General features: G+C 43.5%; 1 protein-coding gene across 1 annotated transcript; it reads right to left on the reverse strand.

Annotated features, from left to right (window-relative positions):
* Window positions 1–983: 983 nt before the first annotated feature.
* LOC123992565 (integrin-linked protein kinase) lies at window positions 984–23,069 on the reverse strand. The gene is made up of 13 exons (XM_046293787.1): window positions 22,914–23,069; window positions 21,145–21,424; window positions 5,731–5,896; window positions 5,180–5,275; window positions 4,980–5,076; window positions 4,784–4,867; window positions 4,457–4,542; window positions 4,172–4,281; window positions 3,864–3,991; window positions 3,530–3,651; window positions 3,281–3,380; window positions 2,998–3,128; window positions 984–2,865 (listed from the first exon to the last, which is right to left on the reverse strand). The coding sequence occupies exons 2-13, from the start codon at window positions 21,231–21,233 to the stop codon at window positions 2,716–2,718; spliced, it is 1,359 nt and encodes a 452-aa protein (XP_046149743.1). The 5' UTR covers window positions 21,234–21,424; window positions 22,914–23,069; the 3' UTR covers window positions 984–2,715.
* Window positions 23,070–24,747: the final 1,678 nt, after the last annotated feature.

A 24,747-nucleotide genomic window follows, 5' to 3' on the forward strand; every position in this document is an offset into this window, starting at 1 on the left:
TAATGTTTTCCCCCAATGCTGAAAGGGGGGGCCCCCAAGTGAAAAGGTTTGGAACCCCTGATAAACACTGAACAAAAATATAAATGCAACATGTAAAGTGTTGGCCCCATGTTTCATGAGCTGAAATTAAAGATCACAGAAACTTTCCATACAAAAGCTTATTTCTCTTCAAATGTATGCACAAATTTTTCTTCCCTGTTAGTGAGCATTTCTCATTTGCCAAAATAATCCTGACAGATATGGCATATCAAGAACCTTGTGCTAGTGACAAAAAACAAATCTAAAATGTGCAGTTTTGCCACACAACGCAATGCCAGAGATGTCTCAAGTTGAGGGAGCGTGCAATTGGCATGCAGGAATTTCCACCACAGTTGTTGCCAGAGAATTTTAAGTTAATTTCTCTACCATAGGATGCTTTCAATGTCGATTTAGAGAATTTGGCAGTACGTCCAACCGGCCTCACAACCACACCAGCCCAGGACCTGCATATCCAGCTTCTTCACTTGCAGTATCATCTGAGACCAGCCACCCCGAAAGCTGATGGAACTGAGGTGTGTTTCTGACTGTAATAATGGCCTTTTGTGGGGGAAAACTCATGATTAGCTGGGCCTGCCTCCCCAATGGGTGGGCCTATGCCCCCCATGGCTGCGCCCCTGTCATCATATGAAATAAATTCATTAGGCTCTAATTTATGTAAGTTCACAGATTTCCTTATGTTAACTCAATAAAATTGTTGCACTTATATATTTGTGTTCAGTATAGTAGACCCAATATTTTTTTTTAAGTCAGATAATTGAGGACAAGCATTTCGCTACACCCACAATAATATCTGCTAAATGTGTATGTGAGCAATAAAATTTTATTTGACACTGTAGTAAATGCTGGTAATTCTGCCAGATACTTTCCTGTCTGTGCCTACCTGCATGAATTAACCTCCACTATCATGCACTAGTCTGAGAGAAACACCAAAACAAGATCTTTCGGACTAGATACCAACATTTTTTTTATTAATATACTTATAAATTACATACATTTGTATAAGACATGCTTGGTTTTGACTTTCACCCCAGTGATTCAGCAGAAATAAGCAAGCTGGTGGAGGCACAAAGAACTTATGTTCCAAAACAAATAAGTATAACATTGGCCAATAAAGACGGAACTCATATCAGGGCACAACAATGCAGTGAAGTCAAAAAGCAAGCGGAAACAAAGTAACAGATAGCAGAATGTTAATGCTATCCCCTTATTGTCCATTTCATATTCACTCGCCTGTGAAAAGTTGAGAATTGCCTCAGGCATAAACATAGCCACAGAATTCAACGAAGATGAGAGTTGAAGAAAACAAATCCCAATGATCTGAGGGCAGAAAATACTGTGGATGAAATATACCAAACTGAGAGGTATGCTTCCCAGTCGAAAAACTTTGTGCATATATTGACAAAATGTTGTCATTTGTTTTGGTGTTCAGCAGCATTCGACAGGTGGTTTTTTCACCTGTTACAGCACACTTCTCTTCCTTGATGCAAGCTGAAGTTTGGTAGCCAAAGACCACGGCCTTTCATCAGTGATTGGTCAACAGGAATTCTTCAATTACATGTTGTCATTCTATGAGAAGTTCTCACACACATTTAGTTAACTTGAGAAATACTGCAACATGCAGCTTAGATGTAAAATTGTACAACTAAGACTTCAGCAAAAAGGTCAATATTGATTACAGATTCCTTGATTTATGTTAGATTAATTCAGGCAATTTTGAGGAAGTATTATGGCTTTGTTGTTGTACGGCTTCTGATGCGGGCTAAAGTAATATTGACGCTTCTTTCTCGTTTTTCAAGCAAATGTCTTAATGAAGTATGCAAGGCACAGACATTCCCGTCGCCTAACCAAGTCATGCTAGGATCAAACCGAACCTAGTATGCGGATGCCTTATAAAGTCAGATACTATACTTCTGACTTCCCACTCAGAGAGTAGTTCCCTCTTTCAACATCCATTGGAATCAAAGATGAACAATTAACACAAAGTAGCGCACGTGTAAAAAGTGGTTCCTCTCATTCCCCTGCACTTCCTGAAGAATAATGGACATGGAAATGCTTTGTTGGATAAATAGTCTAACAGCAGGAGCAGTCCTATAACCCTGTTTGCATACATACATACTACTTGCACTTGAAACAATAAAGGAAACAAGCCACATAGTACACACTCAGTTCCACAAGACAAGCTTCAGGATAATACAGCAACGTGTTGTTTTCGGAAGAGCTTTCATTATCAGGAATAATGGGTTGCAAGTCACTTTACAGCGTCTGACCCCTAGTTAGTGAGACCTCCTAAAAATGTAAAGAAAGGAAGCAGTGCGAAAGACAGATTGTCATCCTGACCTCCACAGGTTATTCGGTCACAGAGGCTTGTACTCAGGCCACATGATTAGAACACAACAGTCGTAAGTGTCAGTTCTTAGTTCCAGCATGGACGCGATAAGACAGTGACGTAGATGATAGTACTGATAAAAACGTGTTGATAAGTCAAGTAAAAATCATAATCAAGAATAGAATAAGTGACTGTCGCCGGTTTCAGAGGCTTAAGTTAGTGACATTGAGGGCAGCGGTAAGTTTTGAGAGTAGGTCTAAGGCAACACTGGTAAGCACCACATCTCTGGATGATATCTGGGGCAAGATATCTGGGGTTTTGCTCTGCTCAAGGCAGAGCAAAAAAGCAGTTCACTTGTCCTGCATTTTCTCTAGGATGGGTACGATCATGTCAAATTTAGGCCTCTTGGCTGGATCTTCGTTCATACAGATCTTCATGAGCTTGCAGATGTGGGGTGAGATGCCCGGAGGAATTGTGGGTCGTAGGCCTTCCAGGGCCACCTGAGGGCAGAACAGAGATAGAACCATGTCAGAGACACTGGGAAGAACAAGACTAAACTGAGACATGTGTTTTGAGATTCCTGTTGTAACGAATCCTATAACTTCCAGCACCCTGAGCTCCAGCGGTCTCACCTTCATGCCAATCTCCATGTTGGAGAGGTCAGCGAAGGGCACCTCCCTGGTCACCAGCTCCCATAGCAACACAGCGAAGCTCCACATGTCTGCTGACCGCCGGTTGATCTCTTCAGGCTTCTTCTGCAGGGCTGCATGGGCACAGGACAGAGAGAGAAAGAGGATCACACACACGTTCATAGCTGTAGGAGTTGTATGCCTTATAGTTACATAAAGCAAATATTTACATTCTCAACGGTGAAAAACGGTAAGCAGAGAAAAAGTTGCTGAGTGTGTAATGTACCTTCAGGGGCTACCCATGCTGGGGAGTACATCCTGCCAGGACACTGGAAGGAGAACTTGACGTCTGACATGCTGATCCTGGCTGTCATGTCCTCGTCGATCTGTCAAGGAATATCAGGTCATTATAACAGTGGGTTTCGAACACAAAGTCAGTCATCCACCAAGGCATAAGAAGCATGAGTGAAACACATGACAACTACAGTACATCACTGTAGTGAATATGTAATGTTAATGTGAGGTCATCTCTCACCATGACACTCTTGCTGTTGAGAGAGTGTCGAGAGATCATGGGCTCGAGCGTGTGGAGGAAGGCCATCCCACAGGCAATGTCCAAAGCAAACTTCACCGCCTGTGTCTGGTCAACCACAAAGTCTGACAGAAGACAACAGAGCCATGTCAGTCCTTTTCACACGTCTGCAACAGCTGAAACATTGTACTCCGTCTCTAGTAACTAGTACAGTAATATGAATTGCTCTCTTTTCCAATACTTAAGCCTGCACTTCCAAAAGACATCCAGGAATATTCTATGAATCTATGACCTTATTGGAAGTCTTTAGTACAGTGCAGGTTAATGTGGTACTCACTGGTGCCCTCGTGAAGCACGTTGTAGAGGGAGCCATAGGGCATCCAGTGTGTGATGATGATGGGGTGAGGGGCGGGAGGAGACTGACACGCTCCCAACATGGGCAGCACATTGGGGTGGGAGAATATCCTGGGATGTGCCCGAGGAAGAGGGACAGGGGGGGGAGACAGACAAATATGCATATAGGATGGGACATATGAGGGACAATCCAGTAAATAAAAAAAGGTACATGAGGAAGACAGACATGATATCCACACAACAGGAGAAATTACACCTACAATGAACAATAAGCAGGTAAACCGTTATTACCGGAGTTTGGGATACTCCTCATTGAAGTCTCTGCTTTTTCTGGTGGACCAGTCGCGGACCTTCAACACTTTCACCACAACCTCATTCCCCTGCCAGCGGCCTTGCCACAACTAAAGAAGAAATGATTGAGACAAAGTTCCAGCATAACCTCCACAATATGACAATATACAGTGTAACTATGCAAAACAAAACATATGCTGGTGTGAGATGAATCACTTTGTAACATGAGTTGCGGACATCAGTAACAGATAAAACAACAGTCATGTAGAAACGACAGCTCCATACCTCTCCAGACTGGTTCTCATTGATCTTAGCCAGGAGGGAGAGCTGTTTGAAGTCAATGCCCGCTGCTTTGTTCAACGTGCCGTTACCTGGAGGCATTGACGCACAGAGGACAGAGTTGAAGAGCATAGCGAAAGCCTGGGGTCTGGCAAAAAGCCTTACTATTTCTGCACAATTTAGCACACTGAAAGGCAATGGAAATATCATCAGGCACCTTGGGGACTACCAGAGACCTCAGTGGGACATTTACTGGATATTCATTCCTACAAACTGTACCCGATATTCACTTCTCTTCTTGCTAGTAAATGGCTTTGTGGCTGTGGGACTTACGGGGTCGAGTTCTGGTGGTGCCTTTCCAGAACGTGTCCTTGAAGGGGACCTTGGTCAAACTCTGGCCCAACTTCTCTGCTTTCTCTGAGAGGGGGGGGCGAACACAAAGCATGCATTGATTAGGTAACAGGGCTAACACACAGACAATAATCACCTTTTTCTTGTCAACATTGCAGAGTGATGGGATGTTGAATACCTTGGAGGGCTTCACGTAGGTGAGGTTTGGCTTTGTCCAGAGGAGTTTCTCCATACTTATTACAGATGTTCACCTGAGCTCCGTTAGTCACCAGGTCCTGAGGAAGACAGACATCAATGTAACTCTAGTGGTACAAAAGCTGTTGTTCACACAGAAAACAGAGACAGTGGCCAGAGTAGGCCACCAGGGGGCATACTGACCTCAGCCACTAACTCCTGTCCCCAGAAGCAGGCGTAATGCAATGGTGTGTTGCCGTGCTCATTGGCAGTGTTGGTGTCTGCTTTGCACTGGATCAGCTTCGGAGACCGAAACAAGATTAGACACAACAAAAGGCTGTTCAGATCCTGTTTGGATTATATACAGTGATGCTAGTAATCCACCTATGGCAGGCTTGGAAAAGGATATCTCCTGTCTACTCACACATTCCAGAGGTATCGTGACATGTCTAATATTAAACCAAATCATAACCATGGTTATGCAGCGCTACCAAACCAGAAACTGCGACTGATGTCAGTCAGCACTACAACAAGAGCAGACAAGTCTTAACCATGCAGTGAGTTGGGTGTTGGGCAGCCATCAACTCTGGTTTCTTAAGTTCCTTTCTGGGCTTTAATAGCTGAAGCTATATCAACCTAAAGAGAAGCTGTATCAACCCAATGATATAATTGCCATCAAGTGTTTGTGTGTGTGTAGTAAGTGTAGTGTGTATGTATTTAAGTAGTTTTTGTGCAGTGTCTCCACTCAGCCCCACCTTGCCCACGATGTCTCTGTGTCCGTGGCTGGAGGCCAGGTGCAGGGGCGTGTCATCTCCTCTGTTCATGACGTTGATGCGAGCCCCTCTCATGATGAGCATGTCCACCACGCTGGAGCGGCCTTCCCTGCAGGCCCAGTGGAGAGGACTGAAGCCATGGTCATCCCTGAGGACAGAATAACATCACACCATACTGCTTTCACACCACGGACCGTTTGCTACGAGCAAGGAGGAAACTACTAGCCCCTGGTCATTTAACAACAACCACCCAACCATGTCATATAACAGCAGTATAGAACTGAAAGCGCCTAGCAGGACTCTGTCTGACTAATGGTGTAGGCCTATCTGGATTCTCAGTACTAAAGGACATGAGATACTGCTACCTACAGCATAGCCTTGTTCGTAACTGAGAGGTAAGCAAAAACACCCAGTGCCTGCTTGGCCTAATGGCTTATAGAAGCATGAAGTGCCTTTAAGTAAGCCTAAGCCTATCTAGTTAAAACGGCAGAGTTTGGCAGTAGGCAGGGGAATGCAGTGCAGCAATGCACAGCTGTGAGCAAAGAACAGAGAAATGGTGAAAACAGAGGATCATGACTGATAGTGAAATTCTGTCAACATCCAGCCAGGAAACAGGAACTGAATATGAACTCAGCCTGCCCTGCAGTCAGTCACAGAGCAACAGAGGAGATGTGCTGCTGGCAGTGGCAACCCGTCCCACTCTGCCTTAGTCACATTGACAGAAACACATGTTAGGACAGTGGCCTGACAGGACAGAAGTGACACCTCATGACAGCGTCCCCACGATGACCTTAACAACCATAACAGTGACAGTCAGACAGAGGGGCAAGAGAGCATGGTTAGTGCGTTCAGTCCGATTGAACGTTTGGTACGTTGCGTAACGCTTTGTACTGAACAACATGTTTCTCTAAAACCTTCTTCACAGGAACTGTTTAACTGAAAATGTCAAATTCTATTTTTCATACTGAACCCAGCCCAAGCAGAGAATGTGTGCATGAAAAGGAAAGCCAAGTAGAAATGTGGACAAACAGAGCTGGCCGGCGTATGGTAGAGAGGCAGTGGGGACACACCGAGAGCTGGCCGGCGTATGGTAGAGGCAGTGGGGACAGACCGAGAGCTGGCCGGCGTATGGTAGAGAGGCAGTGGGGACACACCGAGAGCTGGCCGGCTTATGGTAGAGACAGTGGGGACAGACCGAGAGCTGGCCGGCTTATGGTAGAGACAGTGGGGACAGACCGAGAGCTGGCTGGCGTCTGGTAGAGAGGTGGAGAGACAGTGGGGACAGACCGAGAGCTGGCCGGCGTATGGTAGAGAGGCAGTGGGGACACACCGAGAGCTGGCCACGTGTGGTAGAGAGGGAGTGGGGACACACCGAGAGAGCTGGCCACGTGTGGTAGAGAGGCAGTGAGGACACACCGAGAGCTGGCCACGTGTGGTAGAGAGGCAGTGGGGACACACCGAGAGCTGGCCGGCGTATGGTAGAGAGGCAGTGGGGACACACCGAGAGCTGGCCGGCGTATGGTAGAGGCAGTGGGGACAGACCGAGAGCTGGCCGGCGTATGGTAGAGGCAGTGGGGACAGACCGAGAGCTGGCCGGCGTATGGTAGAGGCAGTGGGGACACACCGAGAGCTGGCCGGCGTATGGTAGAGACAGTGGGGACAGACCGAGAGCTGGCCGGCGTATGGTAGAGAGGTGGAGAGGCAGTGGGGACACACCGAGAGCTGGCTGGCGTCTGGTAGAGAGGTGGAGAGACAGTGGGGACAGACCGAGAGCTGGCCGGCGTATGGTAGAGAGGCAGTGGGGACACACCGAGAGCTGGCCACGTGTGGTAGAGAGGGAGTGGGGACACACCGAGAGCTGGCCACGTGTGGTAGAGAGGCAGTGGGGACACACCGAGAGCTGGCCACGTGTGGTAGAGAGGCAGTGGGGACACACCGAGAGCTGGCCGGCGTATGGTAGAGAGGCATTGGGGACACACCGAGAGCTGGCCGGCGTATGGTAGAGGCAGTGGGGACAGACCGAGAGCTGGCCGGCGTATGGTAGAGGCAGTGGGGACAGACCGAGAGCTGGCCGGCGTATGGTAGAGAGGCAGTGGGGACACACCGAGAGCTGGCCGGCGTATGGTAGAGACAGTGGGGACAGACCGAGAGCTGGCCGGCGTATGGTAGAGAGGCAGTGGGGACAGACCGAGAGCTGGCCACGTGTGGTAGAGAGGCAGTGGGGACACACCGAGAGCTGGCCACGTGTGGTAGAGAGGCAGTGGGGACACACCGAGAGCTGGCCGGCGTATGGTAGAGAGGCATTGGGGACACACCGAGAGCTGGCCGGCGTATGGTAGAGGCAGTGGGGACAGACCGAGAGCTGGCCGGCGTATGGTAGAGGCAGTGGGGACAGACCGAGAGCTGGCCGGCGTATGGTAGAGAGGCAGTGGGGACACACCGAGAGCTGGCCGGCGTATGGTAGAGACAGTGGGGACAGACCGAGAGCTGGCCGGCGTATGGTAGAAAGGCAGTGGGGACAGACCGAGAGCTGGCCACGTGTGGTAGAGAGGGAGTGGGGACACACCGAGAGCTGGCCACGTGTGGTAGAGAGGCAGTGGGGACACACCGAGAGCTGGCCGGCGTATGGTAGAGAGGGAGTGGGGACACACCGAGAGCTGGCCGGCGTATGGTAGAGAGGCAGTGGGGACACACCGAGAGCTGGCCGGCGTATGGTAGAGGCAGTGGGGACACACCGAGAGCTGGCCGGTGTATGGTAGAGGCAGTGGGGACAGACCGAGAGCTGGCCGGCATATGGTAGAGAGGCAGTGGGGACACACCGAGAGCTGGCCGGCGTATGGTAGAGAGGCAGTGGGCACAAACTGCGAGCTGGCCGGCGTGGTAGTCCTGATCACCAACAACGACAAGACAGCCTATAGGAAGGTCAGAGACCTGGCCGTGTGGTGCCAGGACAACAGCCTCTCCCTCAACGTGATCAAGACATAGATGATGATTGTGGACTACAGGAAAGAGAGAGGACCGAGCACGCCTCCATTCTCGTCGACGGGGCTGCAGTGGTTGAGAGCTTCAAGTTCCTTGGTGTCCACATCAACAAACGAACATGGTCCAAGCACACCAAGACAGTTGTGAAGAAGGCACGACAATGCCTATTCCACCTCAGGAGACTAAAAAGATTTGGCTGGCTGGCTGGCGTATAGTAGTGAGGCAGTGGGGACAGACAGCTGGCTGGTGTATAGTAGTGAGGCAGTGGGGACGGACAGAGCTGGCTGGCTGGTGTATAGTAGTGAGGCAGTGGGGACAGACAGAGCTGGCTGGCTGGTGTATAGTAGTGAGGCAGTGGGGACAGACAGAGCTGGCTGGCTGGTGTATAGTAGTGAGGCAGTGGGGACAGACAGAGCTGGCTGGCTGGTGTATAGTAGTGAGGCAGTGGGGGGACAGACTGGTGTATAGTAGTGAGGCAGTGGGGACAGACAGAGCTGGCTGGCTGGTGTATAGTAGTGAGGCAGTGGGGACAGACAGAGCTGGCTGGCTGGTGTATAGTAGTGAGGCAGTCACGAAAGGGGGACTAAAAGAACAAGCATTCTCTGCAGGCCTTATAAGGGTCGGGGAGACTTCCTTCACCGGGGGCACACACACATAGCAGCTGGGGAGTCATGTCATGCTGCATTTCTCAGGCCTCTGCTGCTTTATCCTGTCACTGGCCTTCATCACCTCAGCCCCCCTCCAGATTGTTCCCGCACACGCCAGAACACCCTCTCTCTCTCTCTCTCTCTCTCTCTCTCTCTCTCACAGCCTGTCAACAAATGGAGAGGAATTTGAGGATGAAATTTTCCATTCTCCACTCATTCCTGAATGTCAGAAGAATTCCTTAGGGCTCTGATGTGCTTATGATTTGTGCCAAGATGTGTGACGCTCGGTGTATAAATTAAATCATGCTGCACTTTCTAGAAACACGACAGTGAGAGAAAAGTGCTGAATGTTTAGATCTGGAAGTTGAGAACTGAGGGGGTATTGTGATGAAAACAGACCCCTTTATGGAGTTCTAACCCTCCACTTCCACAACAACACACAGAGGAGACAGTGTTCCAGGGAAAACAGCATCAATGAGGCCCACAGAGACCCTGCCTCCCCTAACACACACCATCCAGAAACCTGGGTGGATGACCTGTAGATGTGCTTAGAACAGATTTAGCCCAATGTACTCATACGACAGTGGGGGTAGACAGAGCTGGCTGGCGTATAGTAGTGAGGCAGTGGGGGCAGACAGAGCCCTCCTCTGTGGGGCGGCAGGGTAGCCTCGTGGTTAGAGCGTTGGTCTAGTAACCGGAAGGTTGCAAGTTCAAACCCCGTCGTTCTGCCCCTGAACATGCAGTTAACCCACTGTTCCTAGGCAGTCATTGAAAATAAGAATTTGTTCTTAACAGACTTGCCTAGTTAAATAAAGGTTAAAAAAAAAAAAAAAAAAACACTCCAGCAGACAATGATATCAAGTAGGACAGTAATTGTAAATCAATGATCCCAGCAGAGTTCATTCAGGATGAATACTATGGCTGTACAATATGGGCCCCCAAAAAATCTAATTGCAATTTGTTTTCACCAAATATTGCGATTTGACACACAATCTGAAGCAAAACACTTAGATGAACTGTTGGAATCAAAGAAATGTAATGACTTGTATTAAGAAGTAAAGTGGAAAACAGCATCGTTCTAGTTTGGAACAATCGGTTGACCGCATTTGACATAACAGAACAGCATGCACATTTATATTGAATCTTAACAGCGGGGAGGAGGAACCGCACTCTTTGAGTGACAGGGGGCGGAGCTTGGTGTGTGTGGGAAGCAGCCACAAGGAGAAGAAATAGAGTAAACAATACATGGAGATGCATTTCAAAATATTGCATGCGATATGGCTATTGAGCGTCAATATTACGATTTCAATGTGAATTTGATTAATTGTGCGGCCATAGTAAATACAGGCCATTTAAAGCGACCATCAACCCCTCAGTTGGTCACTAAAGAAAGCAGTGGTGTAGTGGTGCTTGGAGAAATGGGTATAATCAAATTTAGCAAAACATTTCCCAAATTGCCCACCAGGCAAAGATAACCCCCGTGAAAAATGTAATGTGAAACAGTGACACACCCTCTGAATGACCTAAAATGATCAATCAAATATTGGTCTTTCACAGTAAGGCCAACCAAAGCTGTAAAAAGAGTGTCAACTGCGCCAGAAATTCACAGGTTTCAGATTCTTTTTTTCCCCAGTCACTTTTTTTAATAGAAAAAAACATTGTTGTTGAAGTCCATAACAATGCTTAAACCACAACAACACTTGAGGTCTGTAGTTAGTTACCCTTTAATTCTAGTGTACAGGCACCTAGAACTGTTGTTTGGCTAATGGGGTTTCTCTAGCACATGAGATGGAGGTTGCTAAACAAATGGCCACTGGATTGACGCAAATAATCATGGCATCTTTGTAGCTAGTTAACATTTAATTGAGGTTTTTCGGAAAGCCTTCCCCTCTACCAGAAGACTAAGGACCATCATTAGCATTGCTATATTTTTACTGTTCCTTAATTGTTTGAAATCTGGACGTTTCACTTGATATGAGGCATGTCTTAACTTCTTCGAGATAGGGGGCACTCTTAATTTTTGGATAAAAAAATATTTTATCACGAAATATTCGATATTTTGTCACGAAAAGATGCGACTATGCATGTAATTGACAGATTTGGAAAGAAAAAAACTGACGTTTCCAAAACTGCAAAGATATTATCTGTGAGTGCCCCAGAACTACTGCTACAGGCAAAACCAAGATGAAATTTCATACAGGAAATGGTCCAGATTTTGAATGCCCCGTGTTCCAATGTCTCCTTATATGGCTGTGAATGCGCCAGGAATGAGCCTGCACCTTCTGTCGTTTCCCCAAGGTGTCTGCAGCATTGTGATGTATTTGTAGGCATATCATTGGAAGATTGACCATAAGAGACTACATTTACCAGGTGTCCGCCCGGTGTCCTCCGTCGAAATTATTGCGTAATCTCCAGGTCCATGCGCGTTCCATCTTCTTCAGAGGAGAAACCAAACTGCCACGAATGATTTATCATCGATAGATATGTGAAAAACTCCTTGAGGATTGATTCTAAACAACATTTGCCATGTTTCTGTCGATATTATGGAGTTAATTTGGAAAAAAGTTTGCGTTGTAATGACTTAATTTTCTGTTTTTTTCTTACCCAAACGTGATGAACAAAATGGAGCGATTTGTCCTACACAAATAATCTTTTTGGATAAAGTGAACATTTGCCATCTAACTGAGTCTCCTCATTGAAAACATCTGAAGTTCTTCAAAAGGTAAATTATTTTATTTGAATGCTTCTCTTATTTTTGTGAAAATGTTGCATGCTGAATGCTAGGCTTAATGCTATGCTAGGCTATCAATACTCTTACACAAATGCATGTTTAGCTATGGTTCAAAAGCATATTTTTAAAATCTGAGATGACAGTGTTGTTAACAAAAGACTAAGCTTGAGAGCAAATATATTTATTTAATTTAATTTGCGATTTTCATGAATAGTTAACGTTGTGTTATGGTAATGAGCTTGAGGCTATAAATAGGATCCCGGATACGGGATTGCTCGTCGCAACAGGTTCTTGCTTCAATGTACCCTATTGCCCAAATCCCACCATAGAGACATGGAGGCAATAATTTGATAAAGGATTCCTCATATGCATTCTCTTGTTCTATTGGTTTTCTAAATTCTTTGTCTAGAAGCCAGTCATTATTCCTATTGTTCCGTCATAAGAGCTCTCCTCTAAATTTCTAACAGATATTTCTGTCCGTGAATGCACCAATTTGTAAGTCGCTCTGGATAAGAGCGTCTGCTAAATGACTTAAATGTAAATGTAAATGTAGTGATTATGATTGATTGTTTTTTTATAAGAGAAGTTTAATGCTAGCTAGCAACTTACCATGGCTTACTGCATTCGCGTAACAAGCAGATTCCTCATGAGGCAGGTGGTTAGAGCATTGGACTAGTTAACCGTAGGGTTGCAAGATTGAATCCCTGAGCTGACAAGGTGAAAATATGTCGTTCTGCCCCTGAACAAGGCAGTTAACCCACCGTTCCTAGGCCGTCATTGAAAATAAGAATGTGTTCTTAACGGACTTGTAAAAATAAATGTTTTTTTTTTCAGTTTCAAAATTGGCGTCCAAAAATACCTATTTCCAATTGTTATGAAAACTTGAAATCGGCCCCAATTAATCTGCCATTCCGATTAAATCGGTCGACCTCTAAACCATATCCTAACTGCTACACACAACTTACATCGTTCACACCATATTACCTAAGGTCAACATAGCTAATAGAACTAACGTGTTACAATAGAACAAACCTGCTACAAACACACAGTAATGTTACAGAGTAGAGGTTGAACGATTAATTAATTAGGGCCGATTTCAAGTTCACAACAACTGGAAATCTGTATTTTTGGGCGCCGATTTCCGATTATAAAAAAACAAATACATTATACCTTTTATTTAACTAGGCAAGTCAGTTAAGAACAGATTCTTATTTTCAATGACTGCCTAGGAACTGTGGGTTAACTGTTGTTCAGGGGCAGAACGACAGATTTTCACCTTGTCAGCTCAGGGGTTCCAATCTTGCAACCGCACAGTTATCCAGTCCAACGCTCTAACCATTGCACTCCACAAGTAGCCTGCCTGTTACGAGACTGTAGTAGAAGCCAAGGTAAATTGCTAGCTAGCATTAAACTTGTCTTATAAGAAACAATCATAATCACTAGTTATAACTACTGATCCAGTTTTGCAGGCAATGTTAACCAGGTGAAATTGTGTAATCTATCTTGCGTTCATTGCACGCAGAGTCAGGGTATATGCAACAGTTTGGGCTGCCTGGCTCATTGCGAACTAATTTCCCAGAATTTTACGTAATTATGACATACATTGAAGGTTGTGCAATGTAACAACAATATTTAGACTTAGGGATGCCACCCATTAGATAAAATACCGAACGGTTCCGTATTTCACTGAAATAATAAAACGGTATATGAAATACAAATGGTATTGAGAGAAATAGTCCTATAAATACTATATTAACTACAACCTAAAACTTCTTACCTTGGAATATTGAAGTTTCATGTTAAAAGGAACCATCAACTTTCATATGTTCTCATGTTCTGAGCAAGGAACTTAAACGTTAGCTTTTTTACATGGCACATATTACTTTCTTCTCCAACACTTTGTTTTTGCATTATTTAAACCAAATTGAACATGTTTCATTATTTATTAGAGGCTAAATTTATTTTATTGATGTTTTATATTAAGTTAAAATACAAAAGTGTTCATTCAGTATTGTTGTAATTGTCATTATTACAAATTGTTTAATTTTTTAAAATCAAATTGGCCGATTAAAATCGGTATTGGCTTTTTTGGCCCTCCAATAATCGGTATTGAAATCGGTCGACCTCTATTGCAGAGTACAGTCAGTAAGTGTTTAGCACTTACACCGCCGGTAATAAATTAGTAAAAACCAAAAAAACGTACCATGATTTGGAAGAGTTCCAGTGTTGTGTTGGATAGTCATAGCCAGCTAGCTAACATAGCATCCCTCTGTTTGAGAAAGGTGTTTGAGTAAGGTGTTTGAGTAAGCTAAACTAGCTCGCTGCATTTGCTAGCTAAGTAAGTGAAACTGGAAAAAAAAGATGAAATCTCTTGCTTCTCCTTCATTTTGGAAGAAATTCATTTTTAAAAACTGTTCCACTATTGTATTCATCTCTCAGAGTCAATTACTCACCACCTTTAATGAACTGCAGTTCTAGCTAGCTGTAGCTTATGCTTACAGTACTAGGTTCATTCTCAGATCCTTTGATTGGGTGGACAACATGTCAGTTCATGCTGCAAGAGCTCCGAAGGGTTCGAGGACATCCTCCAGAAGTTGTCATAATTTTGGTGTAAGTCTATGGAAGGGGGTGAGAACCATGAACCTCCTAGGTTTTGTATTGAAATCAATGTACCCAGAAGAAGATGGAAGCTAGCTGTCCTCCGGCTACACCATGGTGATACCCTACAGTGCTGTTGAAGGTCTACAGTAACCTCATTGCAAAACAGTGTTTTAACTATTATTTGGTGACATGAATATATTTAGTAGTTATCTAAAAAGGATCCATTTTAAAATGTTTCACAATTATTTATTTTTTTAATTCACCCTTCCTCCTTCGAGGAGCATGTACTGGCGTAGACCTACCGCCGTGTGCCCATGTCTGTGCCTAAAATGTTAAGAACCATTAACATTTTAAGCTAAACATTCTGATTGGTTCCATCAGTCTTAATTGTTACGGTGTGTGGGGATTAAGTAGTGAGTATTCTCAATGTCAATTGAAGAATACGTGGGTATACAGCGTATACCCTCCACTACACCACTGCAAGAGATATTTCACAGAAAGTAATGCTTGTTTAGTTGTCTGAGTTGAGTGACAAAGTAGTTAACTGCCCTCCAAGGTCTCGTCGTTGAGCAGAGCAGCCCAAGCAGAGCCGTTGCTATGGACTCAGAGCCGCAATATGCAGAGTGCATGCAGAGAGGAGAAGCTAACGGATTTACTAAAAGGAAGTTATTTCTGATTTTGGCCAGGTCGTTAAATTGGGCAGAAGCAATCTGGCTTGGGTAGTGTAGGGCCTGAACATCGCGGGCATGGTTCGGGATTAAAATTGATGCCTGTGCAGGGCTCTGACCCAGGCCAATGAATCAGTCAGTGGAGCCAGGAGTGGGGGTGTCTCCAACCTTTCCCAGCAAGGTTGCCCAGGCCAGGGGGCTTCAGAGGTGCTTTCTCCTGCCTGCCCCCCCTCCCAACCCCCTGGGTGGGGTTATTTCAGGCAGTTCCACCTGCCAACAGGGCTCAGATTTGTAGACTGAAGAGCCCCATCTACACCCTGTCTGTCTCTATGCTGAGCTCACTGTGAGATCATATGACTCACATCAATAGGCTGATACAGATTTACTCTTTCACACTAGTCTATTTGCACACAAGAAACAAGTCATTCACACAGCCATAGAAAGGAGAGTCAAGCTACCAATTAAAGAGGTATGACCTTGATTTGAGAAATCTCATACTTGTTTCGTGTCTGACTGTAGCCTACAGTAGGATTGGTTGCAGCTGGCTCCAGTGGGAGCTGGGAAGGCCAAGAGTATACAGCTGGCTCTACAGTTCACACCCCAGTCCCGGGCCAGCCCCTCTCACACAGACGTAACGTTAGGTTGGTGACCCTCCAAGACCACTATGTGATCTGCCCAGTCAGGAGCTAGGCGGGTGAACAATATTTACCAACCTCCCCTAGGGAATTAAATATAAACAGCATTCTCCATGACCATACACAACCCACCCTGCCTCCTCACCAAACAAGGAGCCTCTAACTCATTACCATGGTATATCACAGCACTGAATATAGACTGGAGGTCGACCGATTAATCGGAATGGCCGATTAATTAGGGCCGATATCAAGTATTCATAACAATCGTAAATCGGTATTTTGGGGCACCGATTTGCAGATAAAAAAATATATAGCCTCAAGTATATATATATATTTGTTTAAATTATAAATATACCTTTATTTAACTAGGCAAGTCAATTAAGAACAAGTCAATTATTTTCAATGACGGCCTAGGAACGGTGGGTTAACTGCCTTGTTCAGGGGCAGAACGACATATTTTCACCTTGTCAGCTCGGGGGATCTAATCTTACAGTTAACTAGTCCAACGCAATAACGACCTGTCTCTCTCTCGTTGTACTCCACAAGGAGACTGCCTGTTACACGAATGCAGTAAGCCAAGGTAAGTTGCTAGCTAGCATTAAACTTATCTTATAAAAAACAATCAATCATAATCACTAGTTAACAACACATGGTTGATGATATTACTAGATATTATCTAGCGTGTCCTGCGTTGCATATAATCTGACTAAGTATACAAGTATCTAAGTATCTGACTGAGCGATGGTAGGCAGAAGCAGGCCTGTAAACATTTATTCAAACAGCACTTTCAGGCGTTTTGCCAGCAGATCTTCCTTGTGCGTCAAGCATTGCACTGTTTATGACTTCAAGCCTATCAACTCCCGAGATGAGGCTGGTGTAACCGAAGTGAAATGGCTAGCTAGTTAGCGCGCACTAATAGCGTTTCAAATGTCACTCGCTTTGAGCCTTCTAGTAGTTGTTCCCTTTGCTCTGCATGGGTAACCGCTGCTTCGATGGTGGATGTTGTTGTTGTGTTGCTGGTTCGAGCCCAGTCCTATAATTCCTATAGTAACTACAACCTAAAACTTCTTACCTGGGAATATTGAAGACTCATGTTAAAAGGAACCACCAGCTTTCATATGTTCTCATGTTCTGAGCAAGGAACTGAAACGTTAGCTTTCTTACATAGCAGATATTGCACTTTTACTTCCTTCTCCAACACTTTGTTTTTGCATTATTTAAACTAAATTGAACAGGTTTCATTATTTACTTGAGGCTAAATTGATTTTATTGATGTATTATATTAAGTTAAAGTGTTCATTCAGTATTTTTTTTTTATTGGCCGAGTAAATCGGTATCGGTATCAGCGTTGAAAAATTATAATCGGTTGACCTCTAATATAGGCCTAATGACAGCTTTTCACCCACAACAGAAATCTACAGAAGTAGTCAGCTAGACTAGAGAAGAAATTAAAGCAAGAATCCTTAACATGAATTATACTTCTTGAATGTGCTTTGACTATACTACGCCTCCAGCCATGGTTCACACTCCTTTGCCACCCAGAAAACTGGCAGAACAGTCCACAACACAAACAAGGTATTTTCAAGAGTGGGGAGTCGCATTTGTAATGTTCTGGTGTCGGCTTTTTCTATGCTAAGTGGACCAAATACACTGACCGTCTGAAAAACCTGCGTTTACACAGGCAGCTCTTTCTGGTCTTTTGACAAATTGATCAGCTCTTTTGCCAATAATTGGTCAAAAGATAGGAATTGGGCTGCCTGTGTAAACATAGCCAATATTATCTTTAAGAGCCTCAATCTTCAGTGTAGGAATTTTCTCAAATGTTCAATTACAGTTTCAGTTAAAATCAGAGATAAGTATAAGAGTAGTATGGAAGAGTTGGCCTTGCATTTTTTTAAAGTGTCACTCATTTGCGTACGTTTGTAATTAGCTGGTCCATCGTGAGGAAATGTTGAGGGGAAATGAGTGGCACCATCTAATACCACTGGGAGAGGAGTACAGGAAACAGAAGAATGATTGAGAGGAAGGTGTTATGGCTCTGCCTGTGCATTCCTTCTGCAAAAACTCAAACTACGTTTCATCCATAGTCAAGTAATTCCGTATAAAATACAAAACAATATCTGTGATGGAAATAGGAAGTGTCGGTACAATTTTATAAATGGCGACAGAATTTGTTCGTTCGACATGGAGGGATCATTTTGTGTCTGTAAATCTCAGCATGCAAAAAAAGGCAGTGGAAAGAGCTTTATGCACAAATAGATTCATTAACCAACATCAACTACGTCATATGGAATTGTTTTAACAAGGGCAAACCAAGGATCAGTTTTCAATTTGATATTGAATTAAGATACCTTGAAGTATATAAAAAAATATATAAAAAAGTGAAAAACATTGCGTTTGCTTTACTACCATACAAACGCATTGAATAACAGATTCACAACATGGAACAGATTGTCCCCCAACAAAATCTAAAGGAAGTGTGTTCTGAAGTATCTGTCCTAGATCTGAGACAGGAAGATCAGGAAACATTTCCATTGATTTAATGTGTATTTAACCCTTTATTTTTGGCACCAAAAGGTCTCCATATGTACTTCCATTCATTTTTTCAGCTGGTACCAGGGACCTTCAGACGAGTCGTTTTATTACGGTAATTAGACTTCTGCGGGGGCGTGAACATCGACCTTAGGGGCTTAAGATAACATTTTAGAGGCCCACATCTTGGCAGTGTAGAGAAATCTTGACATTTTAAAACCAATTTGCAGCTACTCTACAAATGTCTTCATGGAGCAGAGATAATTGTTTGCCTTTTAAAAACAAATTTACTGCAATTTCATGCAGTTTGCCATGGATAAAAAAAAATACAATAATGCTAAAGTCAGGTGACTGTCTTGCTTCTATTTTAGCAATTGTTAGTTCTCAAAGAAATATATAGGTCCATCATCTTTTCTACATACTGTATATATGTTTTGTCATTTACGTTTACACAAAGCATTTTACCTTCCCGGAATTTTTTTTATTTTTAAATATACATTGTTTTTTTAACTGTTTGTACTTAGGCGTCCCGAAAATCCACAAGCGGCCAACACAAGGATTTCAATGGCAGAAAAATCCTTGCACACACTAAGGCTGCGTTTGCCCAGGCAGCCGAGTTCTGATCTTTTTTCCACTAATTGGTCTTTTGACCAATCACATCAGATATTTTTCAAAGCGGATCTGATTGGTCAAAAGACCAACTAGTGAAAAAAGAGAACAGAAATGGGCCGCCTGTCTACACGCTGCCTAACACACGTTTGCGCCCTACGTCCAGCCCACAACAATTCCCTGGTTTACACCTCCCCCTTTCTCTTGCTCATTTTTGGCGTGTTATTCCTTGTAAGGGAATTCAGCATTCCACTACGGTCCTTGTCTCACATTTACATTTGTGCATCCACACAGAGAAGAGAGCTCACAATCACCTTCACTAAACCATCAATGAGAAAGTGTGGGATAGGAATATATAGGATATGGTGGGATTCAACAGGGTGGATGTGGGTGTTTGTACAGTCAGCTATAAAACCCATGTAATCACAGTTATTGCAGGGGCTGAAAGGCCCAGTAGGAAAATATACATCAACCTAACCGATAAGTGGGACTTGACAGGCAATCGGCTAATGGAGAAGGGTCACACGTGTTAGGTTGGCCGTGCAAACTCACACAAATACAATAGATCCAGGCATGTGTATCCCATAGGCTACTTACAGTGAAGTACACACAATAGTATGAACGCAAAACTAAAAATGAAGCAATGAACGCTGGTAAATAAAATCTATGCATAGTGCTCTGTAATGTCTAATCAAGGTAATCAACAACAATCAAGCCTCTGCATGAGACTGAGAAAAACAGCTCCAGACAGCATTGCCCTGGGGGCAGCAATTGTGTCTCTATAGTTCTGAATGCAGAGATAACAGGCCTGAATATAGGACAGATGAGGTTAAAAAAAAATGTATATTTTCTTTTAAGTCACCTTCCTCCAGAAATGTCTGAGATCCAGCAGTTGTGACAAGGATACATACAGGAGAGGAGGCCAGGACGCATGATGTAGCCTGCTTTGTAAGGCTGTGTTCACACAGGCAGCCCATTGTGATATTTTTTCCCCCAATTGGCCTTTTTACCAATCACATCAGATTTTTTCACATGGGATATTTTTCTGAGTTGATCTGACTGGTCAAATGACAGAGAAAAAAAAGTTAGAATTGGGCTGCCTGTGTAAACGCAGCCTAATAGACCTCCAAATGCAACCATTAGAGCAAGGCTATAGCTTTGCAGTCTACAATAGAGTCAAATGAAAACAGCCACATAAACAAGCTAAGGCAGGAAACACCCATTATTTTTTATCTTCTCTTCTCTCGGTCTTTGACCAGTAACCTGATATAAATGGCAAGCCAAACAAATGTTCAGAGCAGTGCACATTTGCAAGACATTTGCCATCCTTGGCTTCATTTTAAGTTCACATTCCAAGCCAAATGTTCAGAAAGAAGTGTATTCAAATCTCAGGTCACAAGCACACAGAGTTGGGGAGTCGAGCTGGCTAGGAGTCCTGCAACAAACAACCCTCGACAACAACCACTTCAAAAGAAAGACAATAACAGCGCAATTACCCAGCAATGTTACCCATCAGCTTTTGATGTACGAGTAAACCAATACACATCCATGTCCTCTCATTGTACATGGGATGATGTGGTGGGTATCTGTACATTCCTGGAAGTTTTCCCCATTTCAGCTGTGTGGAACTAATTGTATGCACAACTCAAGGGTCATAACATCACAGGGGATTGGCGAAGAACAGATGTAAAAGTATTAATTGCCCATATCTGAATCCATCGAAGGCCTCCACCAAACAACTGCATCATTTGTGTATTGCGCTATAGAATAATGACTGAGCAGTCCAACATTTGGATGTGATATCATATTTTAACATCGAAGAGTGTGTCCAATAGAAACATGGCTTCCTGATAGCACGTCACAAGCTCCAGCCTACATGCATGATTCTGAGACTTGATACTGATTGCAGGTGAATTAATATCCTTGTACGTACAATTCAACATCTGACACAAAAATGTTTATGTACAAAAAGGTGCTGATAAGTTACTCACCCCTGATTGAGGTCATTCTCTGTGTTGTCCAACCACAGGCGAACAGCTACTGCGTTGCCTTCCCGGCACTGGGTAAAAATATCATCCATGATGGCTCACTCTGCTTCTTCTGTTAACTCACACTTAGAGACGTTGATGGGACTGGGATACACAAGGGAGGCAGCCAAAGGAATTCAGGGGTGGCCTGGAGTGCATTCGTCCCTTAGCAAGGAGACAACAGCTACAGTCAGGGACACTGACAGGAGATGTTCAGCTACACTGGAGTTCCAGTGACACAATCCTGAAAAGACAAACACGAGAAGTATGATGCTCGACGAACAGAACTACAGACAAAGATTCCTCGCAGTTCTTAAATACATTCTAAAACATGACAGTGAACACTGTTCCGACTACCAACCGATGTAATCTATAGACTAAAAACTTTGACGAGGTCACAGCAGGCTTTCAGGGCCCTCATTAGTTTCACAGCACTGCAGCACAAGGATTGTCTAGTTGCACTGCAACAGGAGACCTCTCAGGCATTGGGCAATCCAGTCAAACTCTGAATCAACTGCATTGGGTGTGCAGTAAAGCCAAGTTGTTTGTGATTTACCTAATACAGTGTTCCCCAAACGCAGGGTGCACGTTTTGGTTATTACCATAACACTACACAGCTGATTCAAATGATAAAACTTTGATGATTAGTTGAATCAGCGGTGTACTGTGCTAAGGCAAAACCCTAACGATTACCGAGTTTGGGATACCCTGACCTAATGCCTGGTCGTGACTCACACCGTGACAAACTCTGCAGTAATCCACTACTCGGAGTTGAGTTAAAACCCTGTTTGAACAATTTTCTGAAGGATTCTCAGGGCTAGAACACAAACTGCATACACTTTCATTTTGGGTTATGTTTATACTGATTTGAAATTCATAGATAAATGTATTTGTAAAGTCAAGCAATGGTCGTATTAGTGCTATTGGTGGATATTATCGTACATGCACAGATAAATAGCCCATGATGAGACCCATGGCATGAGCAGTGGCTGTCAGGGAGCACTCCACATTACATTTCACTAGCTAATCGCATAAAACTAGCTAATTTATAGTACCTGACAGTTAGTTAGAGCAAATTTTCTTGCTAAGGTTCTTTCCCAAAATACAATTACTAGTTAGCTATATCCATTTAGGTAGTAAGCCTAGTAGTTAGTGACGAATGATTTATTTGAGATTCATTAAAATATAACTCGGTGCTGTGTAAATTACTGTGTTGAAGCAAAGTGTATTATTGTGTAAAAAGATCATGTACAAAAAGTACAAATACTGTATCTACCATTGTAGACACTGACAACAGCAACAATCAGGAATCATTGGCCAAAGGCAGCCCAAAATGAATGTCATATCTAGCTATTAACGTTATACTAAGTTAGCTGGCCCGCTACTCCTACTATAGTACAGTACCTGGCTTTCGAGCTAGTTTGATAGTTAGCGTTACTTAGCAGCAGTTTTGAATACTGATAATAGGCTACTGTTTTCAGTCCAAAGTTATACTGTGGCTAGTTACTGCACTAGGTACTTAACTTTGTTCAACAACCATTTATACTTAGTTAAATTATAAAGCCCTGTAGAGGGAAAACAGTTGGAGCCGTTTTTCCTCCTCTTCTTCTTCCTTGACTTCAGACCGGACGCCTGAAGCTAGCAATCTCGATAGCAAACAAACCCAATACATATTATGATTTCTAAGTGTGAATATACATCAGCGTAAAAAAAGACAACTGAATTGAACTTACCCTATGGATTCAACAGTATATATAATTACACAGAAAGAGTTAGCTAGATTGGGATTGAAACAGATTGTCTACATCCCCAGCGTCCACACCCTGACCGTAGTTTTACGTGGGAGGAAAAATATTTGCCCTCGTCCACTACCAAATTACCCATACTAGCGCCCTCTATCGGAAAACAGCCACTTCTTTCCTGTGTGAATATTCATTTCCGTTCCTCCAGGGCACGTTTTTCTCTCACGTTTTAATGACACCTTTATTCTAGGCTTAGCTGTATATTTTCATTTCACCGAACCCAACATGACAACAAACATTAAGAAGTCTCTGCTGGGGGGCTCCAACTGTGGTGAAGACGAGAGAATGAGGAGAGGACAGTGAAAGTACCCTCCAGACTTAATGGTGAAAAGCTTTTTTGGCTGTGGCCATGCATCTTTGATGGTGATTCAAAGATTGTAGGAAGTTCTACGCTTTGAGAATAAGTGCTGAGGTATGTAATAAATTACATGTAAATGCAATGTCTCATCCTTCTCACTAGGTGGCAGTATAAACCAGCTTTTCTCGACAATGATAGGCAGATGAGCAGAAGAGCCAGAGCCCCAAGCTGCCTGCAGCATGTTTAAGATTCACTCAAAGAGTTGAAAGAGTAAAGAAGATGACATTTCATTCTGCTTGTCTCCTTCTCTCCAGGGGATTTAGGGGTGTTCCACTGTGTTACATTAGAAAATCGTATGCCTCAGAAATCAAGGCTACAGGCAATCTTAATGGGGATGATACAAAGCCACAAGCTCACTCATGAATTTGCACATTGAGATACATTTACACTTTCTCAGTTGCTGAAACACACACACACACCAGACTGATTGCATACCCGCTCAAATGCACCCATTATCTTTGGTTGTAGGACTGACCAGGACAGAACCTCCACACTTGGGGGATGAAAGCCTCTCTGTATTAAACTGAGCAGAGGATGCATTCGAGTCTCTCCTGATTCAAGCACATTGGAAATAAGAATAACCACATAATCTATTTTGTATTTAGGAAATAAAAGGTAAATTACATTTCTAAAGCAACATTTGTCTATTTTACATTTTCTTCCTCTGTTCCCATTCCTCAAAGAGGGAACATGTGGGTTAAGAGAATGCAGCATGATTTATATATACAGTACCAGTAAAAAGTTTGGACACCTGCTCATTCCAGAGTTTTTCTTTATTGTTTTACAGTTTTCTACATTGTAGAATAATAGTGAAGACCTCAAAAACTATGTAACAACACATATGGAATCATGTACAGTTGAAGTCAGAAGTTTACATTCACTTTAGCTAAATATATTTAAACTCAGTTTAACAATCCCTGACATTTAATCCTAGTAAAAATCCCCTGTTTTAGGTCAGTTAGGATCACCACTTTATTTTAAGAACGTGAAATGTCAGAATAATAGTAGAGAATTATTTATTTCAGCTTTTATTTCATCACATTCCCAGTGGGTCAGAAGTTTACATACACTCAATTAGTATTTGGCAGCATTGCCTTTAAATTGTTTAACTTGTGTCAAATGTTTCAGGTAGCTTTCCACAAGCTTCCCACAATACGTTGGGTGAATTTTGGCCCAGTCCTCCTGACAGAGCTGGTGTAACTGAGTCAAGTTTGTAGGCCTCTTTGCTCGCACACACTTTTTCAGTTCTGCCCACAAATCTTCTATAGGATTGAGGTCAGGGCTTTGTGATGGCCACCCCAATACCTTGACTTTGTTGTCCTGAAGCCATTTTGCCACCACTTTGGAAGTATGCTTGGGGTCATTGTACATTTGGAAGACCCATTTGCGACCAAGCTTTAACTTCTT

Source organism: Oncorhynchus gorbuscha, linkage group LG13, assembly GCF_021184085.1.
Source record: "Oncorhynchus gorbuscha isolate QuinsamMale2020 ecotype Even-year linkage group LG13, OgorEven_v1.0, whole genome shotgun sequence".
In the NCBI taxonomy this organism is placed as follows: Eukaryota; Metazoa; Chordata; class Actinopteri; order Salmoniformes; family Salmonidae; genus Oncorhynchus; species Oncorhynchus gorbuscha.